The sequence below is a fragment of the Ambystoma mexicanum genome, chromosome 10 (assembly GCF_040938575.1).
Source record: "Ambystoma mexicanum isolate Mex_15411 chromosome 10, UKY_AmexF1_1, whole genome shotgun sequence".
NCBI classification, from domain to species: Eukaryota; Metazoa; Chordata; class Amphibia; order Caudata; family Ambystomatidae; genus Ambystoma; species Ambystoma mexicanum.
In genome coordinates, this window is record NC_090932.1 from 1,300,796,785 (window position 1) to 1,300,808,862 (window position 12,078).

The 12,078-nt window shown below is 41.7% G+C and overlaps 1 protein-coding gene across 1 annotated transcript in view; it reads left to right on the forward strand.

The window, feature by feature from the left end:
* CCDC157 (coiled-coil domain containing 157) overlaps positions 1-12,078 on the forward strand; it is a 322,949-nt gene that overhangs the window by 286,091 nt on the left and 24,780 nt on the right. The window contains exon 10 of the mRNA XM_069619307.1: positions 6,415-6,512. Within this exon, the coding sequence (XP_069475408.1) occupies positions 6,415-6,512 (98 nt within the window). The remainder of the gene's footprint in view (positions 1-6,414; positions 6,513-12,078) is intronic.

Below are 12,078 nucleotides of genomic sequence, written 5' to 3' on the forward strand. Positions count from 1 at the left end.
ACATCTTGGCAGGGGTGTTGCTTGTTCTGGAAAAGATCTGAGGCTCCACTAATGTCGGGACTCGGGGCTAGCTAGCCTTTTGTTTGTAGACCCTGAGATTCTATCCGGGGCTACAACCAAAAGACCTGGGGCTATAGCCCCCTAAGCCCCCCACCCCTAGCAATGCCTCTGCTTCTTGGGAAGTGCCATTAGAGAGGTAAGCTAAATCCTGCTATTGCTAAAGCAAAACAGTGAGCTGCCCACAAGCAAGATTGCCGCGTAGGCCAGCTAAAGGCTTGAATCACAGCCTGTGCAGTGCCACCCAGCTGGGAAAAGGAAAGATGTCTCTTGCATGTTTGATAAGTGGTCAGTGTCTTCAGGGGGCTGGGCAATGTAAAACAGGTCATAGGGGTGATGACACCAAGGAGTCAAATAACGATTTGGGAGCAGGATGGGTGGGTTAGTGCTCTGGATGGATTTATTTTGGGTGCCTTAAACTACCAAAAAACAGTGAGTGAAACCCACCACAAAATAATGCAATATGGCAAGAACCACTTGAGATCTTTTGAACCTTTGTTTTTTTTTCCTTGATTTTCTTTCCTGTAAAATAGCCTGTATAGTTGTGGCACCATTTGTCAAATCTTAATTTCTGGATACCGTTTGTCATTCATTGTGATGTTTTGCCTAGGCACTAGGCAGCTGAGGCCAGAATTGCTAGAATTGTGCCCTGCATTCCCATGGCAAACATTTTGCACGGGGTACTGGTTTAAGAGAAATGTGCTCATTCCACCAAATCAAAGGTACGATTCATAGCTGTTTGGTGTTATGTGTCATTACTTTGTCAAATTGAAGGAGCTAACAGATAGAATTTGGTGGATACTGACTCTGGAGGCCCTGTACAGTGGATCCACCTTGTTCCACATGCCATCTTTAGCCTCCTATTTCATATACCCCATAGTCCATGACATGATGTATGTGAAGGGGGAGAAGAGAAACATGTGGGACATGCAAGCAGGCATTTGTGAGCCTGCTGGCGTGTATCCCCCTGAGCCAGATATTCATATCAGTGAATGCTGGTTGACGGCAAGAGGAATGTCTGGAAGGGAAGGTGGAACAGAAACACTAACATAAAGGGGAGAAGGAGAAATTCTGTAGAAAAGGGAGATTGAAGGGAAAGAAACAAGTGGGACAGGGAGAGCCAGCAAAGAACAGCTTAATAGATAACTGGTGAAGAAAACGAGAAGATTGAGGGGAGGGGCACACGTCCTGTGAGAATTGGAATGAGAGTAGAGCTTTGTTATGACAGAATACCATTTTGATGTTCTTTTTACCTTAGTCTGCGGGACCCCAAAACATTTTGCTGGCTTCCATTGGTTTCTGATTTTCTTTTCATGACTCATGGTACTTCTATTGAGGTCCCCTTCAGCCCTTTTTCTGATGTTCTGAACGTAGACCAATTAAAAAACAATGTGTCCTCCCATTTGTCGCCCTGCTAGCATATGCTGTGTCCTTCCCCCAAGTATTTGCATTCTGTGTGCTTTGTCCCAGCAAATCGAAACTATGGTTGGAGAATAGAGAAGCTAGGAGTAATCATGTGTTATCTTCATGGCCGTTCAGGTACTCTTTGTCAGTAGCTCTTGATATTTCACATATTCTTCCTTTCACTGGCACATGGGCCTTTCTGACCCTGACTGATTTTATCTACTGTTTATTGTTTCTGTAGGCCTGTTTCCTACTTGTTGAAAGCATTTTCCCACCTCCTTTGTATGAGCCATATAGGTATAGTACTCCATGTAATTTTTGGAGTAAGGTGGAATCATTGTGTAACACTTACTGTATTTTTCTTTTGTACATACTTTGCTGCTTATTTTCTAAGTACATATTTGACTGTGTTTAAACTTCAGTACATTACTATATTACTATATTACTATATTAATGTATGTATATCTTTACAGTGTTTATGTGTGGTGTATTTTATTGTGTCTGTATCTGGGCCTAATTCTGCTTTGGTGCCATCCTATTGCCTTCAAAAAAGGAATGACTGACTGCTTGACCATAGCACCAACTGTGAGAGTAAGGAATAATGTAAAGGACACCTTGCTATTTTACTGTGGTTACATCTTCCTACACCCCTCACCATCGGACTCTGGAAAAACTTTCAAGCTCTTTAAAACCGGGCCAGGGACCTCCTCCTAACCTGGTGGAGGAGGACCAGAGCAAGGGCCCCCAAAAGAAGAGAACCAAGACTATGAGAGATGATTTCTATTTCAACACATAGTGCAGGGCATCAGCAGGGAGTGCCACCCTACGATCGGTTTGGATTGTTGGCATGCTGATGTGCTTTGAGACCTATTCCAGACACTACATCTCCCAGAGATTCCACATAGATGCTTAACAACATGGGTGATAGGATCAAGTGAGGAACCCCATGTTGCACTGGCAAATGGCCACACCTGGCCTATCCAACCTGAACAAATTGAATGATTTTTTACAAAGGAGAACTAGTCCAGAACAGAACTCAGCCGCCCAGGTCAAGAGAAAACAATGTTAATCAAAACCTCATGATCTGTATCAAACTCTGCTGCGAGATCCAGCAGAATGAGTAAACGGACCCATCCGGAATCCAGCACACACATGGCATTGTGCACCAGCTGAAGAATGGCTGTCCTGGTCCTACAATATGGACAGAAACCATATTGATAGACCCACAATAGGGAGATGGTGGATAGGTGACATGAAGGTTAAACCTACTGCACACTTCTCCAAACATTTGCTGAAAAATGTCAAGAACGTAATGAGGCAGTAGATAGCATTTTCGAGGGGGTCAAGACCAGGTTTTTTAAATTAAATTTATTAGCTGACCAGACTTTAATGGGCCAGGAAAGATCCATTGATTGAAAGAGGCATTTACTAAAGGGTGCCAAAAAGTAGAAACAGAATGTAGTAAGACGAGTGTTACACAAGAGGTTGCTTTCATAGAAGATGGAAGACTTAACAAAACCAGAATCTGAAAAAGAGAACGTATTCATAATTGGGACAGAACAAGAAATGACAGCAGTGGCAGGAGTAGTAGAGTTCAAACTCTTCACAGCAGTGTGGTTTTAGTTGTTCTTAATCTTATCAATAAAATAGGATTATAACAATTTTGTTGTTTAGTAGAAATAGAAAAACTCGGAATGGTGATAAAATTGACAACGCGGTATGGCCTGAAATAGCTGTCAGTTTACAGCATTTACAATGTGAATATAAAAGTGTGCAGAATCTGCCTAAAAAACACGTGCTTAGTAAGAAAAATGAAGATGTTGAAGTTACAAATGAAGTTCTGTATTCAGTGTTTTGCACCACCAGTTTTCCAATCGTCTGATATGTTGTTTTTCTAATGTCAATTGTGAAGAATCCTAAAGGCCAATGGGATGGGATTTGATTTTCGCTAAACGTTTGGGTGCAATCTGAAGAGCCAAACGAGGGGCAAAGGAGAATAGTATTCCATAGCTAAAGTGTTAACATCAGTTGAAAAACCAAGCGCAAGTTCATTGCACGCAGAGGACAAGGATTCAGGTAAGGAGGCCCAAATAGCCTTTTTAAAAGAGAGAACCAATAGACACTGAATAGAAGTCCGAGCAGGAGAAAATAGATGAAAGAAGAGAAAAATGGATAGCCCAATGTACTGTCCAATCAGTAATAAGTGGGTAATCCCAGAAAAGTATGGATTTCTCTGAAATTACTGAATCCTAGATATTGCTTTGATGATGTGCCGCATCTAGAATATGTTGATGAAAATTGAGATTAGTTAAAGTGTTAGGAGGAAGTAGCCATGTTGAATTGTCACTAGAGTACCAAAGAAGGTAACAATCTCCCAGAAGGTATTTCTAGTGTGAACCACGGATTTGTCGGCCAAAAATTCAGAAATAGTCTCAACGCCAATTTCGGATAGATATGAGGGAATATAGAACATATAAAGAAGAGGTTGGAAATAGCTGGAAAGAAAAATGGAGACATTACATCGAAGAGAAAAAAATGGAATCTAAAGAGCAAATTTGTAAGTGATTCTTCGAATACCTAAGCCACTTCAAACAACCCATGGAATAGTTATAAGGAGTAAATAGGTCTAAAATAGGAGCAGATCTGGTATTAAGCCAACTTTCTGAAATACAGAGTATATTGTATTGGTCATTTAAAATAAGATTTTGTATTGAAGCATTAGCAACATCGGAACGCTCATTGACCAGCATAAATTTACGGTCCAGAAAAACTATATGGGGCACATTTGTAGGATTGGATTTACAATTAGTATTTGACTGAAAGGGTTTCCATAAATAACACCATTTCTAATGATCAATGAGAGATCTGCACAGTAGTTGGTGAAGCTACCGATAAATATTTGAAAATAAAACCAGTTCTAATTAGAAAATGTAGCAAGACATAATGACTACCAAAGTTTTCCACACTTTTAACAGGTTCAAAACAGGCAAATAACGTTAGCAAAATTCCATTTCCTTCACAAGATAATTCTATGTTAAGGTGAGCAAGGGCCAACCAAAGGCAAAATGAAACACTCTATTTCCCAAAGCAAAATGGTACACATCCCAGGGAAACAGTGGGGCATGCATATAGAAAGTCAGTCTATCAGTATATCGTTGGCATGTGTGGTTCTGAATTCAGAGTTGTCTGGTTGTTTTTTGGTAAGGCTAGATGGTTAGAATTATTTGTTGCCAGCTTTTATCATGTTTGTGTACTTGGCTGTCATGGGTTTAGCTCTGTTCTTTAGTGGGTATGTTTTTGCTAATTGTGAGGCATGGGTACTTGGGTATTTGTAGGACCATGGCTATGTTCAGAGCTACTCATAGTCCCCTAAATCAGGAGTGTGTTTCCCTTTGATGTAACGTGTTTTTGGCCATGGTTACAGCCTCATGTTATATAGCGCTAACAGCAGATGGCTAGATTCACTCTGGTTCGAGGGACTGTAAGGCGTGATTCTCCATGTGTCAACATAATGATAGGTTGACCTGGGATAGGTATCATACTCCCTACAATGGCAGCTGTGTTTCAGTGCTCCTGTTTACCTCGAGTGCTATCTTTTGTTTTGGGCCTTGTTTTTCCTCGTTCTATTGTTAATGTTTTTAATCTAGGATGGAAGCATCTTCAAAGCTCTTCATATTTTTGCCACTCGGCTATATCCTGATGGTGTCATTAATGAAAATGAACGAATGCTAATTGAAAATATAAGTAACTGAATTCTAGGTAATTATATTGAAGAAACTTATAATTTTAGGGGGTTATAGAGAACAACAACCAGTTCACCCTAATTCGAGGCCAATTTGATTCAGTAATATGAAAAGTGTATGCAATACTATGCCGTAGTGGGAAGAGATAGCGGCGTAACAGCTTCCCTTTCTAGAGTATTGATAAGTTAACCTTTCAATACCTTGCCAAGTGTTGCTCACCACAACATAGGCAAGATATTAACAAACTTAAGAAATCGGAGGTTCACACAACTAATTCAAGCTTTTAATGTTTTAGCACATGAGGTTTGATGATTAATCTTCAGAAGGAAGGTTGAGAAGGGCACAAGCTAGTGCCATACCAGTTTTAAGGGGAGTTATTTTAACATCAAGTGAATGTTATATTATATGTACTAAATAGAAAGTCAAGAGGTAGTCATTTTAAAGGGCAGATAAAGAAAGTGTAGTTGGATGTTAGGACACATTTTCGTAATCATTAGATCAGCTATGGGTGAAATAGATTGGCTTGCAAGGAGATTAGATCATCACTCATTATCTCTGTAAACTCCTGCACCCTATGTGAAGGTCTGATATGATGATCCTTGTGGTCCCTCTCAACTCTGAATGCCTATCATTCTGTTTATCAATCCCATATGCATGTTCAATATTTTATTGTAATACTGCTATATTCTGGCGCGTCTGGGGATAGTAAATGTTAATGTGTACATATTATCATCCAGTGCTTAATTGGAAGCTAATAAGACTGTCCAAATGCCAAATCATTGTTAAATAAGTGGTATGCTGGCAAAATATTTAGAAGTGTAAATCTAGTTATATCAGAAACACTTTATGTGCACACTCCTCGGCAGGAACTATTTTGCATACCATATATTTAGATCATATTATTATTATTAATTTCCAAGCAACTTGTTTTCATGCTTGTTCCTGCAGAGAAAATGTTTGGTTTTAGACACTGTAAATTACCGTTCCAGAAATCTAACAACCAATATTTGCACTGGATAATTTACAACAAATACTTTAAATGTGTTGTGAAGACATACATTCTTATGAGCACTTTATTTTGATGAAGTCCTAGATTTGTACAAGTAATGCCTCATTTGTGATACCTTACAGTCCAGTATAGGCCCTTTATAATAATTAACAGATTGTGCATGTGTTGTTCCTCTTCATCTCTTTGACCTTGTCCCTGTAGCTGATACCACAAACCCAACTATGGGGTCGGGCTGGCACTTCTTCAGACAGAACTGGATCAGATGGTCGCAGAAGTGAAACTCATATAGATGAAACTCGGTGAGTGCTGTTTTTGCTCTGTGGCTCCCTGAGCTAGAGTTGATAAATGTCTTCTGCCTTGCTTTATATCCTCTTAATCTATGTATACTCACCATTTCCTCATCCCAAAAATGTTAGTTAATTTAATACGCAACTCTATCCACTGTGACAAAGTCCCCTGCCACTGCCCGATGATTTTGGATGTGAGGGCCATCAGGGGCAAGTGCCGCCCCTTGCTGTGTGATACTGGGCCTAGAGGAGGTACAATGGGGGATCCAACTGAGTTCTCCTGACCCAGGCTTAGGGCAGAGGACAGTTACAGGAGTTACTGCAGGTAGTGGGATCTCAGAACGTGCTTAGAGGCTAGGACTCTAATGGTCACTCAAGTTGGAATTTGGATGCGTACTTTTTATTGAAATTGGCATTTTTCTAAAAATCCTTCCAAAATCAGCAAGAAGCTATCTGACTTTAAAGCCTGCATCAAATGCTCCAGGATGATGTCCCTTGCCTACACGCATCACAGTTGCATGTGGCGCTTGGGGACGTCTAATAAAAGCAAGAGCTGTGATACCTGCCAGGGCTTATGCTAAAGGACCAGGCAGTCAATTGAGCACAGACTTTTTTTACGTGTTGCAGGAGAAGATCGTGGTCGAACTTGAAGAACTTGTTGGGGAGGGACTCTTGCTGGTGCCCTTCTGCTGATTACAAAGGGGGGAGAGGAAGAGATCCAATCCCACGAGTGCCTCACGGTCATCCAAGCACTGGCACTCTGAGACAAAGAAGAAGGGAGACCCATCGGCCAAACACTCCCCCCTGTCATGTCAGTGGTAATGGCTGTCATGACACCGTATGGTAGTATGATGTTGGCAGTGAGTAGTCTAGGCTCCTTCCACTGCAAAATATGTCCCGTGTTTGCAGAAATTGACCAACCGCTAACGGTGCATCCCACCCTGCCTTCTTATCAGTGTGGACCTGGAGAACCGGCACCGTAGCAGTGTTGGGTGCTCCCAATACTGTGGCTACCACTGTAGACCTGAATGATGGGGGCACCTTCGGGGAGTCCATTGAGTCAGCACAGCCCAGAGTAAAATGCCAGAGGTGTTGTAGAGGCTGGTTGGTATCCAAGTTTAGACCCCATAGCCAGAGCCATGTAGGGTGTCAAGCGTTGCTGGGGAGGCGCAGTGATAGATATTCTAGGTCTCAAGAAACATTTGGCGAGTACCTATAGGATGATGTGGACGAAGACGTCCCTAGGGATCACCAAGATGTGAATGGTATGGACATGATATCATTTTATTTTTATTTAGATTTCTATAGCGCGCAAACAGCCCTTGGGCATCGAGGCGCTGTTACATGTGATGAGCTTAGTTACATGAGGCATCTCAGTGGCCTTCGGGTACATGCATACATTATAAATTTCAAGCAGACGGTATTGAAAGTGTTGTATACAAGTAGAGTGTGGTAGTGTTTAGGTGAAGAGTAACATCTTGACTGCTCTGCGGAAGGCAATGTGTGAGTTTTCGGGTCTTAGGGATGGTGGGAGGGTATTCCATTGAAGGGCCACTAGGTAAGGGAAGCTGGCTCCTCCTGCTCTGGCTAGCTTGATTTTAGGAACTGTGAGCAAGTTCGAATAGTGAGTTCTGGTTTCTCTAGTGGAAGCCGAAATGTGTCTTCTTTTGGACAGGTAGAAGGGTGCAGTTTGGTAGACACATTTGTGGGTTAGAGCGAGGGTTTTGAATAGGACGTGCTCGTTAATGGGTAAACAGTGCACCTGTTTCCTAGCAGTTATGTGTTCCCTGTTGGGGATGCCTGCACGGAGAATGCTGTTTTGGATAATCTGCAGTTTTTCCATATTTTTTACTGATGTGCCCAGAAAGAGGACATTACAGTAGTCGAGTCTTGAGCCAAGGCAATTCTCCTTGGAGAGGAATTGTGTAGCTGCGTTTAAGAGTTTGGCGTGGTATGCCGCGGCAGAGGCAATGGCATTGACTTACATAGTCATGGAGAGGTTTGAGTCTAGGTATACTCCAAGAGTTTTCACTGATTCAGAGACTGGGATTTTAACGTTGTCAATGGTGAAGTGGCTGAATTGTGTGAGTTTCTTTAGGGCCTCAGTGGACCCGGTCAGGAGAAGTTCAGTCTTGTTGAACGGGTGCCTTTGAGCCCCAGTGCAGAGTTTTTATCCAATCTGGGCCAAATGTTAGGGGCAATCTAAAAGTGAGACTGGATGTTGTCCTTGGGCGTGTATTTTCACATCCCAATCTTTCCGCCTCACCGAACTAACTTGGTTTGTGGCAGCAGGCCGCAATTGACAGTTCAAAGTGCTGCCCTTTTGCTTAATATCAATGCTGTGTGTCTTCTCTTGTTATGGTAGTAGTTGCCACCTGTTTGCATCGGGTAAGACAGTGCAGGCTTCCCCACCACCAAAAAGGTTTAAGGCAATCAGGAACATGATGGCCATCTTCAAGTTGATGTACACGATCGAGGCCCTGATATTCCTGAGCCTCTATCATGTTAACCTACTGATCCAACACTGCCACCTGTTCACTTAAAGAAATATTCTCATTTCTCATAACTCGTAATTCCTGCCAAACTTGCCCAATTGCACCTAAAGAAAAATCATATCGTTCTGTTATAGGTGCATATTTGAATTTCAGTCAGAGTATGTCTTCCTTCACAATTCGGTAGTTAAGAAATTTTTTGACAGAAAGCAAAATGGGAAGTGGATGTAGGGACCATTGAACCATAGGACTTGCTATTGGCACTGATGTATCCACGTGGGACTGCAATCTCCTCTAGACTCCGTCTGATACAACTTAAGATCTTGCATAGAGTGTACTATCATAGGGTCGCGTTGTATCGATGGAACCGAGCCACGAGCCCAAACTGTCTATGCTGTTACAGGGCTGAGCGCACTTTCATCCATATCCTATGGGAATGCCCCCAGGTCCTGGTCCTGGGCTTCTGGCATCAATGCTGTAATAAACTGGCGGGAGTGTTGAGACGAGAGGTGCCAATGGACCCCAAAGTGCTATTGTTAGGAATTGGTGAGGAAGGACTTACCACTCTCTATGAGAAGCTCTTTCTATGCACGACAGGACTAATTAAGAGTAACATTACAAAGCTGTAGGGGTCCCATGAGCGCCCTCTTTTCGAGCAATGGGTTGCTGATGTAGACATCTGCAGGGCAATGGAACAGCGTATATACACCGAAAAAAGCAAGAAAGATTTGGTGCAAATGGGAAGAGGGGAATTGAGAACCATTTTATGTTCGATGTCTGAATGATGGGTTGGGAATGTGAATGGTGAATGTGGCTCTGAGATACAAAAGTGATATAAGCATCGATATTGTTAAGGATTTCAATCAGGTGACACACACCTTGGTCTCAGCCTAGTATGCAGCGCACAACTGAAATGCTTATTTTTATGTTCGATTCAATATTGAGATGGTACACCACTCATATCACACCCCCTTTTCAAATATCTCAGGTCACAATGGACCATGAACCAGGCCTGCTTTGGTAAAATACAATATTTATTTATTTTAAAATTCAAAAGAAATCATACCATTTTTAATATGGGGCATCAATCGCCAATGGGGTGATAATAACAATAGGAATGTAAGCAATGCACTTAAGTTAACCTTCTATTGACATCTCTACAAAACACCAGGAAATAGGAGCACTTTTTGATTTTAGGAAAGATAGCACTCAAGTTAGAATTTCCCCCTGCAAGGTTCCCTCAACCCACAAATGATCAATTCTGAGTGGATAAACGGAAGCATCAGGAATGACAAATAGGAAACAGAATTGAAATCTGACCTTCCCTCCCCAAATAAGAGAGGAAAACAGATTCAAACCCCTTTGCAATGCTAAAAATGACACTCGAAAATGTATGAATCAAATAATGAATGTGTGCAAAAACCTTGAAGCAGATACAATTCTTCACTAAAACAACAATGCAAATATACTAACACTCCCTAAGAATGGCTAACCAAGAGCATATAGTTCGAAAATGAGTGGCAGGGTTTGTTTAAAACATGTTGCAGCAAATGACACGTTGGAATCTTTGCAAACTTTGCAATTCCCGCCTGAAATTACCCCAAACGGTTTTTAATAAAAATGGGTGAAATACACTGATTTGAAGTGCGGTTTATGTTGGGGGATATCTATAGATCACAGGTCCAATATGGAAGTGAAATTAAGTCACTAGCTGGTAAATGGAATGAGTTATGCAAGATCTAGAAAGGTGCGTTTTGAGTAAAATGGAGCGGTGAAAAAGGAAAGGAAATCAGTTTTGACAAGAACAGTTTTACTCTACACTAGAGCAATCAGGCTAGGCTACCAAAGAGGGACACAGTAAGCTCCAGGGTTGATTTGGGAGTTCAACCCTAGCACCTCAGCGCCCACCCTGGCGGAACCAGTCCAATCACTCGAAATGGGACTAAGGGCTTAGGATTTACACAAGGCAGAATTACTAAAGAGATGGAGTGAGCACTAGAAATCAAAGGCAGGGTGGCAAGAATGATTCTGACAGTATTACAAGTTGTCAGGGTAAGGATAGGATGACTTAGAGAGGGGAACTAAGGACAAGGCAAGGCAAGGTATACTACGGTTTTCTATGGTTCCTATTGATGCTCACAGTCCACTTTAGTTCATGATATTGGGACAGTCAGCGTTCTGGTCACCACACGGATCTGGTCTAACAAAGGACAGCCAGACAAAATCAGCGGGACAGGATCAGCTGGGCATGGACTGGATACCAAAGGATAGTTCTGGTCACCGGATGGCACAGGTACCTCTGGATGCAGTTATTGGGCAGCAATTGGTGGGCCGCAAGTCAAGCTGGTATCAGGAGGCTTCCCACGAAAATACCACCGCTTTTCCCTTTGCGTATTGGGATTTTAGAATTGAGGCCTTGCTGGAAGGGTCAGCAATGCTTGGCCTGGTAGTTGGATCTGTAATCTGGATCAGTGCAAGATGAAGGAAACAGGAACAGGACCCTTTATATAGAGCATAGTGACATCATTGACTATATTGCTGGGCTGGCTTAGCTAAGCACGCCTGTAAACAGCTGGATTAGACAATCAATGTTGGTTGCCTCCCCTGGGTTGTACCCAGTTTATGAGGTTGTATTTTATGATGGAAAAAGACTTCCCACAGACCTTTTTGCCAAAAAATATGTCATATCAGTATTTACACTTTTGTACAATGGTGGCCCCTTAATAATTTGCATAATCAGGTCACATATTTTATGTAAAGGACAGCCGTCCAATCCTGTGATCTATGAGACATTATTTTGGACGGTTACTACTTTTTGATCATTTTAAGCATGAAAAGTTTGGCTAAAATTCCATAACTTTATACATATGTGGGGTTGATCATAAGGTATGTAAGTATAAAAATTTACATTTGGGACATGTATACTTTTCTGGTAATCTGCAATATTTTCTTACTTCTGTTCAAGCAATGAAACTTATGACGACTTAAAAGAAAGGCCATAAATTACTTCCAAACAGTGAACTATTTACATTTTTCCAAAGTCCTGCTGCAGAGATAAGTCTTTAAAGTTTTATTCATGAAATAGT